We start from the raw sequence: 17447 nt of genomic DNA, 5'->3' as shown, positions 1-17447 counted from the left end.
GGTCATAATGGTTGGTTGGTCACTTGAAGTGTCTAGTTTGTGCTGGGAATGGTGTGCTAAATAGTAGAAAGCTCTGGGGAAATAACCGGAAAGAGTACAGTCAGGGCTGGTTATGTTAAAAACGTGTAAAGTAGTGGTTGAAGACGTGACAATGTATATATAGCAAAGTGTGTGTAGCATTGAGTGTAGAGTGAGTGACAGGCTATATTATATAGGACTCCCTTCCGGCTCTATGTTTCTCCAGGCTCTCGGAGGATCTTGAAAGGTTCCTCTACATATGGGTAAGCAGGAGGGTTCTCCGGGGCCGTACCTACTGTCTACTATGCCCCTCTTCTGATAATTCAGGTACCGAGGCAACCTAAGCAAGTAATGGGTGGTTCTCGAGGGTGCAAGGCCTCCCTCCACCTTAGGAATTTGAGGACCATCGGATAATGTCAACATAAGATCTGTTGCTGATCGGTATCCAGGACTGCGCAGCGAATATGCAGAATCAAATTATTACATTCGTACAAGTTGCAAAGGGCCGTTTAGTATTGAACAGAAGGAAACTTGCCGGAGCTGATAAGCAAGGCGAAAGGCAAAGGTCCGTAGAAAAATAAGCCGAGAAAAGAAACACGCCCAGCGCCCGACCTTGAGCCATATTGTAAACACCGCGAGTATGATATCAGTGTGCAAGGAGGAAACAAGAATTAAACAAGAATCGAACGTAGATTGGACAAGAAGAGTTAGAAAGAAGAAAAGAGCAATCAAATGGGAGGTATGACCCTTCACCCCGAGGGCTTGGGGGTCAATAAAGGAAGTCGTCAGGGCCATCTATGGGCCATGAGAGGCAGGCCGTGATCATTTGAAGGGATGCAAAGGAAAAGTCGTGTCTTGGTTGCGTGGCAGGGGTATCATGGTCATAATTAACAGTTCCTGTTAATTGATTCTTGTGTAGTAGGGGCCGAAACCAGACGTCTAGATTGGTCATCGAAAAGGGGGTTTGACAGCCAAGCATTGGAGCAAAGCTTGAAGTATTAGCACTTCTTGGCAGAAAGGAAGACCTGAGAAGGGAGGTGTTAGGCAAAGGGCTCGCCAGAGGGGATTCGAAAAACCAAAGCAAGAGCAATGTCACATCGATTTACTGTTTATTAGATAGCACTTCTTCCGTAATGAAGGAAAGGATGTGCTCGAAGTAGCCTGGCTCAGCAACAGAGTCATTATGACCGCCGTTTGGGAGTGTGCGCCAGATCTTGCATTCGGACTGGCAAACGGCAAATAACTGGGTCATATTGGACGGGCTAAGGGAGGTTAGTAATGAGAACGTCGCGCTTGAAGTAGACGAACTTACGGAACGAGCTCGTCCTTGAGTCCACTCAGGAAGAGAACCGGAGTTTGTGTGATCTTAGGTAGCACATCTTCACTGGTCCAATATTGGTGACAGAAACGTGCCAGATACCGTGCTGGGGGGAAGACACTGGGTTCAAGTTAGCGTTACTCGCCCGGAAAGCTTGTCGATAATTCGAAAACATACTTTGGGATCAATTTCCGAATGCTCAGGAAAGTGTTCTCCAAGATCAGTCCTGCGATATCACCTTGCTCTTCGTTGGTGGCAACTAGATTAATAGCCACCGCACCACCCAAACTTTGTCCGTAGACAACAATCTCGGTATCGCTTGTCTCTGGGCGCTGTCGTAGGTAATCAAGGCCGGTTTGAGCATCGATCTTTATGCCGGCTTCATCCGGTGTGCCTGTGGACATCCCGTATCCACGGTATTCCAGCAGAAAAACATTGCACTGAAGTGTATCCTGCACAGCTTTGGCTATGGGGACACGGTGGCCGATGTTGCCTGCATTTCCGTGGAACATCAGGACTGTCAGATTGCGAGAGAAGCGGCCTGGTCGTTGCCGGAGAAAAAGGGCGTGCAAGGACTCTCCGTCGGGCGTGGGGATCTGGAGGTCTTCAAAGTCACTGATGCCAAATTGGCGAGGACTGGGGACATTTGTGCGCGCATCCACTGGGACATTGCGGGGGTAGATTAGTTCACTGGGTAAAGTGGTTAGCTTCGTAAACAAATGGCCGAGATGCTAATAGCGTACTTTTGCTTGAAATAGAGGAGCCCACTTGCAACAACAGCCAGACCAGATGACGCAAGAACAGGTAGTCGCATGAACTGCGCAGCACTGTTGGCCATGCTGCTGATGCTCCAAGACGGAGGTGGAGGGGAGTCGGACATGGCGCTCAAGTTGGCACTTTAAAAGAGTGGGGACCAGATAGAGAACGCGACAAATCGAGGTCTGGGAGATTCTGGTATTGCGAAAATTTAACGACTAGCAGATATGGTCACTGTGACCAGAGATGGATACAGTAAGTTAAAAGGAACAGCCACAGAAGAAAAGGGCAATTGAGCTTCAGGAGTCTCGCGGGGGAGAAGATGATAAGTCGATCGCAGGGGCTGGGGCCTCACCGCCCGAGCTGCCGCGTTGTGAGCTTCTGCCTGTGTTCATGATAGCATCACCTCTACTTCTTCCCTTAACCTCCTTCTTCTCCTTGCCGTTTCTATCTGGTCTATTGAAGTCATCTTTATACTTTCCCTATTTTCTCTTCAACACAGCGCAAAATGGTCGCCCCCCATGGAACATCAGGAATGCTCGGTGAAGGTTAGCAGAGCTATCGTCATCCGCCGACAGCAACCAGCTAACATCTCTCCAGATGGCATTCACGTCGACATGAACCACCTGAAGTCTGGTGAAGTCAAGTAAGCTAATCCCATGATGGTATTATTTGCCGTGGAGCTATATAACATGTACTAACCTCTCGTTCTTCATTCAGCTTGGGAACCTCGATGTGAGTTGAGCTGGAGCTCTTGAACGTTACCATCTCGAAACATTACCATTAACATTCCAACAGCATGGCCATCAACTTCAAAGACGGAGTCATTCTGGGTGCAGATAGTCGAACAACCACCGGTGCTTACATTGCCAACCGAGTCACCGACAAATTGACACAGGTGCACGACACCATCTGGTGCTGCCGATCGGGTTCCGCCGCAGACACCCAGGCTGTGGCCGACATTGTCTCTTACCACCTCAACATGTACGGCGTAACGAACGCCGAGGCCCCTACCACACAGGTTGCTGCATCACTCTTCCAGGAATTGTGTTATGAGAACAAGGATGCGTTGAGGTCTGTACAGCATCATCGGTTGTTGGTTTCGAAATCCATGCTAACTGAACAATAGTGCGGGTATCATCCTTGCCGGATGGGATGCGCGTCACGGAGGTCAGGTGTACTCGATACCTTTGGGAGGATCCCTTCACAAGCAGTCGTTCGCTATCGGCGGTTCGGGCTCAACCTACATCTACGGTTATACCGATGCCCACTGGCGGGAACAGATGACGGAGGCAGAGGGCATTGATTTCGTGCGGAGTGCTTTGCAGGAGGCGATTAAGTGGGACGGCAGCTCCGGTGGTGTCATTCGTCTCGTGGTCCTGACCAAGGCCGGTGCCGTGAGACATCTCTACCTGCCAGACAACGGCTACACCGGGCCGGGAGTGACGAATTAATAAGTGTTCTAATATTGCGTCCATCTCCAAATGAAATGGTTTCATGATCCCAATTCTCCGGTCTTCGCATTCTGTTATCCGCCCCCACCGGGGATATACAGTGTCTGAGCGCGAATATATGACAAGTCCGGCACTAGTCTACGGGTGCTGCCATATCCCCCACCTTTTATCATCGGGCTATGTAGGGCGAAAAGGACCGAACAGTTCAAGAAGCACTATATCGGAAGTGTTCGGCCAACTGCCTATTGGGTCATAACTGCCGAGTGTTATACTTTGAACTGGGGGAAACACCTGATTTATATACCCTGGTGTATTACCATATGGTATGAGGGACTTGATATTGTAGTATTTTGTAGAGTACAGAAACAGAACACTAGATCTGCAGTTTCTGTTAGTACTGCCCAGACCTTCTAAGGTTAGTTAGTTAGATATAGGTAGAACATGTCACATCCCACATGCAGCATATGAACTGCCATGCTCCTCCATTATTATTCTTTAATGCAAGTCTATATCTGATGAGAGGGGAAATGTATGGTTCTATATATCGGGAAATATCCACCTTAGCATTCTAATATTCATCGATTCATCGATTCCTCCCCGCACTATGTTGTAAATATCAAATTCCCCCGAGGATACGGAGTAAGTATTCCGTACAAAAAGTAAATAACGCTAAGACACTGTCCAAATCATCATTCATGACACGGGCTCACAGATCGTTCTATCATTCGTCAATATATCCTGACCTATAGACCCTCTACACCGTCTTTTATATCAATTCTTTACTAAGATGACAGGTAGATAGTAGATAATGTCTCTTTGAAGTACTCTTTTTATGATGTTGTCTTGTTGTATATATATTTCCTTTTTACTATTATTTAGTCCAAACAAGAATTACAAGAATCATATTCTATAATACAACATAGTTCCAAGTTGAATGTTCAAATGTTTAAATTAATTGAATCCTGTTTCATCTTCCTCCGGGCCACACACAACTTGATCTCACTGACCTCACTTTGATCCAAACTCCCCTTCCCCCAACTCCCTCCATATCTCCCTCCCTCCATATTACCTGTCCTTTTCCCTCTTATCCTGTTCTTCTGGTCTTCTGTTCTTCTGGTCTTCTGGTCTATTCTCTTCCTTTTCAATGGATTCGATCGACAGTCATTGATCCTCGATCTCTCCTTTTTAGACCGGGGACTTTCCCCCGATTCTGTGGTCTAGCCCTTGTGGTAATTTCAAAAGTGTATGCAAATCCTCTCTTCTCTTTTCCCTTGTATTTGTATTAAATCATTTTTATTCTCTCTATATTCTCTGGTATTCTCTTTTTCTACTTGTGTCCTCCAGTTTAATGGCTGAGCTGCGACCGCCTGGCTGACCCGTGTTCCCGCAGAAAAACAGACCACGATAGCCTTGACATGGGCTCCGTTGTCGTCAACCACGTGCCGTCGGATCATAACGACATCTTGGGAGGCGCAATCAATTCAGAATCAGTTTATTCGTTCGCCCAGCCAATGGACACTCACTCGACTTCTTCCTCAAATACCCCCACCTCTACTGCCCCACCGTCCGTAGGCTCTGCTCGGCTTCCTGTGCATGCGAATGATGTACCGGCTTACATCAACTCATACACACCTCAAGCTTCCCGTGCTTCTTCCGATACTCCCAACTTTACCCCACGACCGCCCTCGATGACGTCTCATCCCAGCCATGCCTTCCCTCCGGACTCTTACTCCTCAACACATACCCCACCAACCCAGACCGGGAGCAACCCATACTCTTCTAATCAGTCAGCGCCGGATTCCCCGCGCCTCCAACCCACATACCAGTCCATGCAGTCTGTGCCAGGCTCCGAAGCCAATTCACCGAGTCGCATTCGCGTCCAAAGCTTGTCCCATATTCAGAGTCTCGCCAGTGAAGATCTGGTGGGATCGCGGAGCTCCCACACTCCCGGAACGGGATCGCAGCAACGACAGTATGAGATTAGCTCCATGCCGGTCACGGAGATCATCGAAATGGTCGCTGGGCTTTTGACCAAGATCACAACTACAAATGATATGCATCACGAACATGTACATCGCCACATCCCGCCGCCCGAGGGCACCTCCAACCTTAGCCCTCAGGCTACCAGCGTACTAGCATTCCACGGAAAGAATGTCCCGACCATCACCATCCTGAGTTACTTGACTCGCATTCACAAATATTGCCCTACAACCTACGAGGTCTTCCTAAGCTTGCTGGTCTACTTCGACCGTATGACGGAGCTGGTCAACCGCGATCAGCTCGATCACCTGCACCAACGTTGGGACTCTGCCGAGGAGTCCGGATCTTCGTCCGCATCTACCGAGTCTCCAGGAGACCACCATATGCATATGCAGGATTCCCTAATGGCGACACCTCCCCCATCTACAGGCTTCACTGCGCAGGACTCGCAAGGGTTGAATACTTCAATTTCACCCGGCCTTTCACCTCAGTCGGATGCTGAGGCACTTTCACATTTCTTTGTCGTTGATAGCTTTAATATCCATCGACTGGTCATCGCTGCCGTGACCTGTGCGAGCAAGTTCTTCTCTGATGTTTTCTATACCAATTCACGTTATGCAAAGGTATGTGATTCTTGATCTGACCCGTGGATCACGACTAATCATGGTATGCAGGTTGGTGGTCTTCCCCTGGTGGAGCTCAACCACTTGGAACTACAGTTCCTCCTTCTGAACGACTTCCGCCTCGCCATCACCGTCGAAGAACTAGAGTCGTACGGGACGATGCTTGTAGAGTTCTACGCACGAGAGGTTGTCACCCAACAGCAACAACAGCACAGAAGTCTTCCCCGCGTGATTGATCCCCCAGCCGACACATACTCGGATGCCATGTACATGCGATCTCGCGATAAGCCTCGCGACCACGCCGAGTTCGGACAAACTCCGACACCACCGTAGTGCGTTCATCGGATACCTGAGTTTGTCATTCCACATGGCACATTTCCTTTCTTTCCCCCAGTCCATGATCCACCCATCTTATCTTTCCCATATCTCTTTGCTATCCTCGATCCGTTGAGCGTTTGCTTATCTCATCTCTCGCACTCAACCTTGTATCCATTCCGATTTCTGGCGTCTCATACCCTTCCCCCGTCACCTCATACTCACACCCTTTCCACCTCTCTGGATCTATTTCAGCGCATTTACACGTCACGACTTGTATAGAGTTTTGGTTCTCAGGTCGGGCTTTGCGGGTTGTCTCTTTACAACTATTCCCCCTTCTTGCAACATACATAAACATTTACTTGATCTTGTTACTGGTCTTGTGAGTTTATGCTGTCTTTTATCTTTTTTCATGGGTTGGTGTTATGCTGGCGCTATTCTTGCATCACGAGTTTGTTTACAGATTAACATGTCGCCCTTTAGGGGTAGTCTCGAATATCCTCCTAATATGCTTTTGCTTTCATTCCTGCTGTATTTCCATTGTAGTTGTAGTAGTCCCGTGTATTAGTGGAGTGGTCCGAGTATATCAATCCTCGACCTTCGAGTTTCGAGGCCTACATGTTATAGAGAAGACCATCAAGCAGTGATTGATATTGATATCAGAATCTCAGGCTTCATCCCGACAATAGCAAATAAGCGACTTCTATGTAAAACTAGACGAGTCAAACAGTACAGGGCAGATTCCGGGTCTCGACATCGAGCTTTGTTACAATTAGCCCTAAGTGACAGCTTCCCCGGAATACCTACTGTATCATATATCATAACATATTTATATCACACATAGAGTACATGATGTATGAAGCTTTGGCCCTAGACTGAACAGATCCCAATTCACACTTCTATCATTTATTGGCTATTCGAAGATGCTGTGACGCTGTAGACCAAAAAAGCGCTAATCCCATTCTTTCTCTCCTCGATTATCACTCTTGTCTTTTTACCCTTTGGGACGACACATGATCAGAATTTAATCTCAATTCCTTCTCTACAGACATGGCAGCTGTATCGGTCATTTATTCATGCCGTGGTCTAATGACTGTGCTTGAAGATAACCCGTGAAGAAACGGGAACATCTCGATTATCAACTCATATTGTCTTGTCACTGGTGAAGGCTGCTCTGGCGGCACCTACATTAACCTCAAACTCAGTCGCGATACTCATTCGTATGGACTTGTGAGTCTGGTAATACCCAAATATCGGTAGGCCAAGTATTGACGAGGGTCATTCAGTCCTGCTCATGACTATCTCCATCACCAGACCCATCTCCATCTCCATCTCCATCTCCATCTCCATCTCCATCTCCATCTCCATCTCCATCTCCATCTCCATCTCCATCTATCTCCATCTTCATCTCCAGCTCCATCACCCTCACTCTCGCTGGCACATACAGCGCGTGTATTACAATGAATACTGATACCACAGCTGCAAACAGGGATATTTCAACGGTATCCTCGACGGGAGGTGATCCTACTCCATTCACGATTCTTAACAGCGATCGAGAACACTGGTGTCTCAACTACCACAATGCCTGACATGATCAACACGCTCGCGCACAGTGACGCCGTGGCAAACAGAGGCACCGGAGCCCTATAGGTAATGCAGAGGTAATTGTCCAGCACCGACCGTGACCACGGGAATTGCTAGGACCGAACATTTATTCCTGATATCTGAATAGACATCCTATGATGGTCTGGACGGTTGCTTGTACACGAGCAACAGTAAGGCCTGGTTTCGTATTCGGTGACCGCCCATTTCAGGGTTGGAGACAAGCACAGACCACTCAAATATACTCATTCGGCTTCGGTTTCAACTTCATATTTTCTTCTTCATACCCCTCGCACTGCGAGACCACATGATGAAAAAAGAAAGAAGAAAAGAAGGAAGTAGGAGAGTACTAGAGTGCACTGAAAAGCCTGTTAGTGCAACCACAGAAACCCATGGGCAAAGGCATGAACGTACTCTCTTCGCCAAAAAGGCGAGCCACCACACGTCCTGCTGCCTTCCGCACGTTCACAGACAGAGACGTTCGCCGGCCCTCCCTGGAAGATGCGCGGTCAGCAATAGACGACAAGGAGGTCAAAAGAGTGGGACCATATTACCCTGAAACCCAAAAGATGAAGCCACCACACACTCTGCTGCCTTCCGCGCGATCACAGACAGAGACGTCCCCAAAGCCCTTCCTGGAAGATATGCGGTTGGTATGCCGTCCAAACGAAAGAAGTGGAATCATACTTACCTTGAAGAGAAAACGATGAAACCACCACACATCCTGCTGCCTTCCGCACATTCACAGCTAGGGATGTTCGCCCTCCCCCCTCCCCCGGGAGTCATGTGGTTAGTATGCAGTCAAAACAAAGAAAGACGGAGTGGAATCATATTTACCTTGAAGAGAAAACGATGAAGCCACCACACATCCGGCTGCCTTCCGCATATTCACAGCTAGGGATGTTCGACCGAGCTGTACGATGTTAGCCACAGAGCATGAAGGCCTTGCGGCTCAACCATGCTGTCTACAAAAGGATTGGGGGAATAGACTCAAGGGAGGAAGTAAGTTACCAAACGCTCTGTTGCCCTCCGCACATTCACAGACAGAGACGTTTCGTTCGGTCAGTTCGACTCGTGGCGACGATACCCACCGACCAACTGTGGATGTTAGCGCATAGAACCGTCGGAGGTCTGCAGTATACTTACCCCCGTCACCACCCCAATCGAGCCACCACACGCTCTGCTGCCTTCCGCACATTCACAGACAGAGACATCCCCCAAACCCTCCCCTAGAAGACGTGTGGTTAGTATGCAGCCAAAAAGACGGAGTGGAATCATATTTACCTTGAAGGAGAAAAGGACCAAGCCACCACACGTCCTGCTGCCTTCCGCACGTTCACAGACAGAGACGTTCGACCGAGCTATAAGATGTTAACACACGAAGCAAGAAGACCTTACGGTTCAACCATGCTGTTCTGAAAGGATTGGGGTAAGGGGGAAAGCAAGTTACCACACGCTCTGCTGCCCTCCGCGTGCTCACAGACAGAGACGTTTAGCCAGTGCGATTACTGGCGGCGACGCCCGCCACCCACCTGGAATTGATCGTCATGTTAGCTCTTGGACTTGGAGCCATCAGATGCTTGAAAAGACTTACCCTCGTCGCCATCCAATTGAGCCACCACACGCTCTGCTGCCTTCCGCGCGATCACAGACAGAGACGTTGCCCCCATGTCTCCAAAGTACTTACCGTATCCCCAAAACAAAACAAAAACAAAATGCCAAAACGCCAACAGAAAGCAATGTTTTTGGGGTTTTTTCGTTTTCACAAAAGCAAACGGCAAAAGCCTCAGCAGAGCAGAGCAAAACGTCAACAACCAACACAAAAGCAATTTTTTTGGGGGTTTTTTGTTTTCACAAAAGCAAACGGCAAAAGCCTCAGCAGAACAGAACAAAACGAGCAAACCCAGAAAGCAGAGAGGGAGGAAGTCGGAAGAAAGAGCAAGTCGGAAGAAAGAGGAAGCCAGCCAGTCAAGAAGGAGCGAGGACACCGAATATGGGCCATCAGCGGCAGCATCAGAAGAACATCCCATAAACGAACAGGAGCACAAGCGCAGCATAGAATGCTGGTGCAAGGCATGGGAAGCAGAACCCCAACAGAAGGCAGATCCCACAGAGGCGGTAGAAGCAGGTGACGGAGAAGGGGCCAACCTGCACGTGGGTGTGAACCACACGTACACGAACCTCTGCAGGGATATCGCAGGAGTGGGGAGCAACCACAGACTTAGGGGCCTGTGCAAGGGACGATACTTCAGACCGAGTATCAGGGTCGGGAAGTGCACGCTTCAAGGAGGACATGTCGGAGGCAACCCCGCGTGGTGAACCATCAGGCTCAGGCAGGGCATCCATCAGCGAGCGCATGTCGAAGGTGACATTCGGGTCCGGCAAGGCATCGGTCAGAGAGGACATGTCGAAGGCAGACCCATGCGGTGAGCTAGCCGAGGCAGGCTCAGGCAGGGCGTCCTTCAGGGAAGCCATGTCCATGGTAGACTCATCGGAGGAAGGTGCGGATCGCGGGGAACGGGGCTGAGTTGAATACGCAGCGGCGAGTTGGCGAGCACGGACAACGCTCATCCACTGGGAATGGCGTTCGTACTGAGGTCCATCGCTTCCAGGAAGCTTGGAGAGGAACCGCTGGTTCGAGCCCGAAAGATCCGAAGTGTACAAAAGGAACGACTTCGTGTCCGCGATCTGGCCTCTTTTGAAGAAGGTCTTCTTGTACCGATCCTCGCGAGGCGGGATTCTTATGACCCGCTCAAGGGAGAGCTTGTCCTCGGGGAAATGGACTGTCTTGCGGGCGTGAGGCTCTCCAGAGGGGGCGGAGTCCCGATCAGAGGCGGCGAGGCATGACTTCAGGGGAGCAGGGCGGTATTTAGTGAGGAGGTGGCGGCGAGAAGGATGAAGTCTTCTGCCAAAAGAAGAAGAAGAGGAAGAAGGTCGAGGGGTAGGAGGAGGAGGAGAAGAAGAAGAAAAAGAAGAAGGGTGCATGGTGAAAGCTTTGAAAGCAATAAAAAATTGGGATCAGTAGTCAAAAGCAAGAGCAATTGAAAAATAGCCAGTGGCATGGGGAGAGGAGAAAGAAGAAGAAGAAGAAGAAAACAGGACTTGGAGGGGTATAAATGCAATGGCAACGGGCACTGGCAACAGGAAGGTACGATGAGATGGTCAACAGGATATGATGGAGCTATACAGGAAGGAACGATGGTGGCCATTCAACCCAGTTAGGGCAAGAAGCCATGGTATTGCTACTATACTATACATATGTATACTAGTTACATACTTCATGTATGTATGGACTTGACTTGATATACCCCAAGATGATCTATATGGACAGTTAACTTGGGACTATCAAATTGATGGGAGTTAGGGCATTCTTTCTAAGGCTGATTTATATCTGTTATTTTGGCTGTGCTGGCTAGAAGACAAAAACAGCTAAGAAAAACAATATCAGAAAAGACATCAGAAAAGACATCAAAAAAGACATCAAAAAAGATACATGGCCAATGCCTCTACCAAGTAGATTAAAGATGATGCGAGAGTCCAAATGAGTAATTGTACAATACCATTGTATCATGAATCATAGGACTATACATATCTCATCAGGGCCCCAAAAGGTTGTATGTAGTACATGACCTTCAACACGAGGTTCGGGGTGTGCATTTTCTGGGTATACCTCAGTTATCCATCGGAGAAATGTAGCCTCTCGACCCTAGAACTTGTTTGTTGACTTTCTTACTTCGACAAGAGCGAACATAGCACTCATTTCTACAAAAGATAGCCACAGCAAGGCCCGAACGGTCGAAACGGACGGACGTCTTACACATGACAGATTAAATGTGATGCAAAATAAATTCAGAGTAAAATCGCTCAACCTGGGAACCGCCTGCACTCCACCGGGTCATAATGATACATGCATTTCTTCTCAATTTTTCCAGTGAGCACCAGTAGACAAAGACTCATGAGAACATCGCCGGGCGGGCGATATGTTGGACTTCCTGCTCCTCGAACTACACTCAGTTAGTCACACAATTCAATCTGGTTCGATAGATTGCAGGAAAAGAAAACATACCTCCATGAAATCCGTGGCGGTAACAAGAGCCATGAATGTCTTGACTAGTTCACATAGGGTCTCGTGGTGGGCGGTTGATGTATTTCCAATCTTCGCAGATCGTTTGAAGATTCCCACCATGCATGGTCGGTTTTCGGCCAAAAATATCCGAGTCTGCTCCTTAAGCTGTTCGTTGTGGATACCTCGGGAGAACACCGCATATACAATGACCTGGAGGACCGAAAGGAGAAGATCGTAATACCTCTGAAGGGCATCGGGATTCTCAATGTCTGAGGAGGTCAGCAAGGTATAATTGGAGCTGGATATGTATGACTGACCAATGCCGATGTCTGGATCAGCAGCGAAAAGTCGTGATTCGTGCACAGCTTGGAAGAGACCAGAGTTGAGCACACAATTTGCTCCGACCTTGGTTTGGGACAGCCGCTGAAGTAATGACAAAAGCGACTCGTAGTATGCCAGTAATGCCGGGGTATCTGAAGTTTTGATTAGTTATAATAACGTGGCTGTTTCAAAGGGGAAATTACTGACCGCTTGCCTGGGCATTGTGAAGTTCGATGGGAAGAGACCGCAAGGCATCCAGGAATAGACTCAAATAGTTTGATCTTGAGATTAATTCGGCCAGAACACAATCGGTTTGGCGATCTAGAACAGCTAAACTGTTCAACAGCACAAGAGCGGATGCACGGCAGGACTCTTGGCCAGTGTAGGCGTCATCGCACATGGTCTCAATCAGGCTAGAACCGGCCGCTTTGATGACATGTTGGCTAAGACGTCGTAGGTTTTCGTGGCCCTTGCTCGACGATGTGATGCGTATTATGTAGTGGGAACAAATACTGTAAAGTGTTTCTCTCAATAACACATTTCCTGTTGCCAAGTTGGTACCTCGGATGCAGAGTTGGAAGAGCTGGTGGAGCTTTTCGTCAATGACATCCCCGTTTCGAGACGCATCTGTTGTCGATGGCTCCGACGCAAGTCTTCCGATCAACAATTCAGCCAATCGTGCCAGTTCAAGTGCTTCGGGAAGATCTGCCTCAATTGCCGTTGTAAGCTTGGGGAGAATCAATTGGATTGAGTGGAGAATGAAAGCCGGCCTGCTTCCTTCATCGATAGCAGAGCAAGTTATCATCGTAGCAAGGAGTTCTACCCAGGAACGGAGAGCGTGATAGCGATTGATTTGAATCAGGTTGTTCTGCTTTGTTGCAAGAATGAACAACTTGAGATCATTGGCCTCAGCAAGCAACTGCTCCTCATCATGCGGGCGCAGCGGTCCATTGGCCGTGAGCTCTGCTCTCCGCATTTGAATCATCTCCTCTACCCCCTCCATGTTGTACACGCCATCCTCCCGCTTGCTTTCTAATTGAAGAGCAACATCACCGAGCAAGTAAAGCTGGGGCATCTTGAACTCGCGTCCAACATCAAGATCTGCGAAATCGAAAAGATCAAATACGGACGGACTTGAGATTGGTTCACCGTTATCTGTTAGAGTATTTCCGAGCAAAACCGAAAGAATTTGGGCATGTAGAGCCGGTGATCTAGCCTTTGCTGTTGAGCGAACCTCGGTTGCGGCATATGTGAAGAGGTGACTTCGGTAAAGTAGGAATTCCGCCAAGGCAGTGGCAGCGTCTGTAAGCCAAAATTCCTCTGAATCGATAGGAAATCCATTCCAGCCCGTGCTCGGGCCAATGATCGGTTGGTAGGCAAACATCTCGCGCAGGAATGCCTGAGCGCGCATTTCACCAAGGGTGTAGTAGCTTGCCAGCTTCGATGACCACAGATGCTTCAGCACCTCGAAAGCCATTCGTTTGAGGTGCACTACCCATGATATAATGCCACCATCGAGGATCTCCGGATAAGACTTTAGGAAATTCACGATGGCATGTAGCAATGAACTTTGATTTGCGAATAGCCCTTCCGATGACACATCAAGAATATTGCCCACGCAGTCGAAGCCCAGCAGCAGATGAGCTACCGTCGGGCGGTCTGTGATCGTCCCTAGGCAGCTGTTCAAAAGAGCAAGAAGGCTTTCCCGAATGACATAGCCGGCGGCATTCGGGCCGAAATCAAGTTCTCTCACATCAGGTTCCATTTGTAACACAAGAGGCCGGGATATGCTGTCCACGTCGACCTCAGAGGCAAGCACTTCCACAATCTTGTTCGAGGATTGCCACTTGACGAGTTCCGGCGAAGTCATCTTGTTGAGCTTTCTGGAACTAGTGAGCTTTTCCAGCAAAGCCATGGAAATGACGGTGAGTTGTTCATGTGCCGTGCCACAATAGAGACAGAGTGACGGGATAAGTGTCAGATTGTTCAGCACGGTGTCCTCAAATGAAGCGAGCGAGGAGTTTGCGACGATGGTCCGGGATGGCACGGGCTGGGAGTGTACCAAAGGCTTGACAATGTGAAAGTATGTCGATTGCAGATCCATGAGCAAGTTCATGACCTCTAGACTCCGGTGCAAGGTCAGAACCAAAACAGAGTCAGGTGACGCGGTAGCAACGTCCGAAACGTCTTGTTTAGAGGTTGCAAACAGAGATTTGAGTACATCTTCGTTGAAAAGCCACTCCACCACGCGGGCGAACGGGTGCGAGCGAACGTAGGTGAGCAGCGATGAAGTCTGCGTCGGAGAATCGGACACGGATGGCTGGCTCAGAAGTAACACTAGATCTTCATTGAAGGATTTCAAGCTTGCTACAACGAAGTTTAGGCAGTTGAAGGTCAACATGCGGGATTGATACTCGTTAAGATCTTGAATCTTCCGTGAAAAGGCATGCCCCAAGATGAAGTCGATGTAAGGTTCAATCCCGGACATGCGATAAGTTCCACCTAAGGTCTCCGGGAAAGGAAGTGACATTGGGTCATCGATTGCGTCGGAGGATGGAGCAGTAAGTGCATTGATGAGAACAACAAATGCATTCGTCTGGTCAAAGTTCTCTCCAATCTTCTGCAAGGCTTGTTGCTGGTGCCAGACGGCAGGGTTGGAAACCAAAGGCACTTTGCCAATGCCGGACGCACCGGTTCCTCCCGATAACCATCCATCGAGACGGGACCACGTTTCGTTTCCAACGGTGGAGGATTTGTCAGTCATCAATGCCGAGAGGGTTGAAAAGGTAGTCGCCCGAAGGTGCGATGGAATCGGCCCGCTGCACAGGTCTAGCAGCGTGCTAACTACATTAAAGGATTCGTTTTGCAGCATCCAGTCTCGGATAGGTCGGCTCTGCTTGCACAGGTGGCCTATCAGCCGAAGGTAGCATGTCAGCATCACTGGGCTCTCAGGCTCATTCATCTCCACGGGCTCTGGTTTCCGTGGACGAAAGATCCCTTGCGGCCCTTGGGGGCTTGTTGTAGTGGAAGGCTTCTCAGTGACCCGAGATGCGTAAAGCTTTAGTTCAGCAAACATTTGCGACCAATTCATTGTTGTGGATCGTTTAAATTTGGAGGCCATAAATTTGTCTTCCTCCAACAGGAATTGATGCGCCGCGGCTGCATTTTCTTCGCCTTCGGATATCGAACACAGCATTTCGCAAAAAGCGCTCACCCGAGGAACAGTTTGCCGTTTGGACGCCCACTGAAGGAATCCATAAAGATTGCCATCAGGGTCAGCCCAAAATTCTTGGGCGGCTTCTTGTCGGTGCTCAAAAGCGAATGTGATTATCATAAGAAGGGACTCAAGGTGAGTCCGCACCTCTACCAAGCCACGGTGGAGGTTAGAAGTGAGGCCATCTCTGAGTGCGGTGATCTGGTCCAGTCGCTGTGAGTCCTCTTCCGATTTCAGTTGTCGGACTGCGTCAGGCATATTTGCAACGCATGATTCCACGAAAACCTCGAGGTTTTCCATCAAAAGCTCCTTCATAAATCCAGAGCATGGCTCCGGGTCAGGCAATGATACGACACTTTCCCTGAGTAGTAATGTCACTAATTCGCTCCGCGCGGGGTCCGCCCATTCCTCGGTGTTAACGCTGGAGCATATCGCAAGCATGAAATCAAGGGCGCCATCGTCGAGAGAAGACATGAACATCTTCGTACGCTCTTCGGATTCCTTCTCCGCATCGACTGATGAGGATGAAATACCATCGAAGTACCATCCACTGTAGACCGAGAGCCACAGAGCAACAAGGGCGGCGTGGAAATTTGACAGCTTCCAGCCTTGGCCATCCTTGGATGTAGTGACTAATTTGTGCAGGTCTCGTGCCTCCTTCTCAGATCCAGATCCCTCCGGAGAACCATGCTGCACAAAAGACACAATTGTGACTGGAATGTAGTGGAACAGGTGTCCATCAAAGCGATCAATGTTCTTCAACTGGTTCACAAGTATGCGGAAGTCTTCGGAGCTTGTGTATGTCCCCTTGAACATATAGAATAGGATCGCCCCGAGTGACTCATGCTGCTGTTGCAGACTCGTACGTTGGAATTCAATGGCCTCCATGATATCGCGGTCATTTTCCTGCCCAACAACTGAGGCTTTTTGAACTTGATCTCCAAGAAGCGAGAGCCATTTCTGGATGTCGGCCATGGAACTCAAGGCTTTTCGCGCGAAGAGGGAGGCATTCCGCAGAGGGCCGTTTTTAATTTCCAGAACGTGGGCCAGCGTTTCGTGCATGATAGGGTGGGTCGTTTCATGTTCAATTTCGCGCGATTCTCGGAAAATGAGACGTAGACACTCGAGGGTAAAATGGCGGCGCTCGTGGAAGCTTATTATCGCAGCGATCAGCGGGGGTCTGTCCAGCGCTTGTGAATTTTCCTGGGCGGCCAGAAACATAACTGCTGCTTCCATTTCATCGATGTCAAGTGCATCAGCAAGTTGCAGTGCGCCTTGTTGGAAATCCTGGTTCACCGAGTATTCAACGTCTGCAACGGTGATCTTCCCTAGGGTATCGCATTCGAGGTTAGCTTGTCAAAACTGACCAACAGAGCTTCTTGGGATAACCAAGATATCAAGTGACCACTTACCCGAGAGAACAGCTTGACGGCTAGCATTGTTCTTTGCGGGCTTGTCTAGGAGTTTGCGGAAATCTTGAATATGGATCTCCAATTCGAAACACAAGCGATCGACGTTGGGGAGTTGAGAGTTGGAAAGGGCAGAGAGATCCTGATACAGGCCACGCAGGCCATTCCGAGTGTCCTGGAGCTCTGCCATGGCGGCGAAGTGAAGTTGGGAAGTGAAGCTCGAGCTCTCTGTTTGTTCCAGAGTCCAGGAAGGCGGAACGCGACAAAAATCGGGCGGTAGACAGCTTTCCCAAGTACTGCCACTCCACTTTCCACTACAATCACCTCGCGCTTATCGACTCAAGTTATTAGCTGCACAGACTAAGTTGATT

General features: G+C 49.1%; 7 protein-coding genes across 7 annotated transcripts; 3 read left to right on the top strand and 4 right to left on the bottom strand.

The window, feature by feature from the left end:
* Positions 1 to 1120: 1120 nt before the first annotated feature.
* On the bottom strand, positions 1121 to 2216 carry N7516_006998 (alpha/beta hydrolase; the record flags this gene model as incomplete). Its single annotated transcript, XM_057219718.1, has 4 exons — positions 1121 to 1280; positions 1331 to 1456; positions 1514 to 2026; positions 2080 to 2216. The coding sequence occupies 4 exons, from the start codon at positions 2214 to 2216 to the stop codon at positions 1121 to 1123; spliced, it is 936 nt and encodes a 311-aa protein (XP_057073809.1).
* Positions 2217 to 2410: 194 nt separating this feature from the next.
* Positions 2411 to 3685, top strand: pre3 (proteasome core particle subunit beta 1). The gene is made up of 5 exons (XM_057219717.1): positions 2411 to 2640; positions 2693 to 2738; positions 2813 to 2827; positions 2891 to 3166; positions 3222 to 3685. The coding sequence occupies exons 1-5, from the start codon at positions 2601 to 2603 to the stop codon at positions 3544 to 3546; spliced, it is 702 nt and encodes a 233-aa protein (XP_057073808.1). The 5' UTR covers positions 2411 to 2600; the 3' UTR covers positions 3547 to 3685.
* Positions 3686 to 4961: 1276 nt separating this feature from the next.
* N7516_006996 (putative cyclin-dependent protein kinase complex component) lies at positions 4962 to 6539 on the top strand (the record flags this gene model as incomplete). Its single annotated transcript, XM_057219716.1, has 2 exons — positions 4962 to 6149; positions 6201 to 6539. 2 exons carry the CDS (start codon positions 4962 to 4964, stop codon positions 6480 to 6482), a joined length of 1470 nt encoding a protein of 489 aa, XP_057073807.1. The 3' UTR covers positions 6483 to 6539.
* Positions 6540 to 8458: 1919 nt separating this feature from the next.
* N7516_006995 (uncharacterized protein) lies at positions 8459 to 8776 on the top strand (the record flags this gene model as incomplete). The annotated part of the gene is made up of 1 exon (XM_057219715.1): positions 8459 to 8776. One exon carries the CDS (start codon positions 8459 to 8461, stop codon positions 8774 to 8776), a length of 318 nt encoding a protein of 105 aa, XP_057073806.1.
* A 352-nt stretch (positions 8777 to 9128) lies between these two features.
* Positions 9129 to 9736, bottom strand: N7516_006994 (uncharacterized protein; the record flags this gene model as incomplete). Its single annotated transcript, XM_057219714.1, has 5 exons — positions 9129 to 9164; positions 9213 to 9295; positions 9411 to 9427; positions 9547 to 9598; positions 9661 to 9736. 5 exons carry the CDS (start codon positions 9734 to 9736, stop codon positions 9129 to 9131), a joined length of 264 nt encoding a protein of 87 aa, XP_057073805.1.
* A 343-nt stretch (positions 9737 to 10079) lies between these two features.
* On the bottom strand, positions 10080 to 11348 carry N7516_006993 (uncharacterized protein; the record flags this gene model as incomplete). Its single annotated transcript, XM_057219713.1, has 2 exons — positions 10080 to 10971; positions 11344 to 11348. 2 exons carry the CDS (start codon positions 11346 to 11348, stop codon positions 10080 to 10082), a joined length of 897 nt encoding a protein of 298 aa, XP_057073804.1.
* A 671-nt stretch (positions 11349 to 12019) lies between these two features.
* N7516_006992 (nuclear pore complex Nup192/Nup205 family protein) lies at positions 12020 to 17266 on the bottom strand (the record flags this gene model as incomplete). Its single annotated transcript, XM_057219712.1, has 5 exons — positions 12020 to 12070; positions 12133 to 12401; positions 12450 to 12605; positions 12661 to 16995; positions 17080 to 17266. 5 exons carry the CDS (start codon positions 17264 to 17266, stop codon positions 12020 to 12022), a joined length of 4998 nt encoding a protein of 1665 aa, XP_057073803.1.
* Positions 17267 to 17447: the final 181 nt, after the last annotated feature.

The sequence above is a fragment of the Penicillium verrucosum genome, assembly GCF_028828655.1.
Source record: "Penicillium verrucosum strain IBT 35672 chromosome Unknown utg000002l_segment0_segment0, whole genome shotgun sequence".
NCBI lineage: Eukaryota > Fungi > Ascomycota > Eurotiomycetes > Eurotiales > Aspergillaceae > Penicillium > Penicillium verrucosum.
Note: the sequence above shows the minus strand (reverse complement) of the source record. Positions and strands in the feature narration are given on the sequence as shown.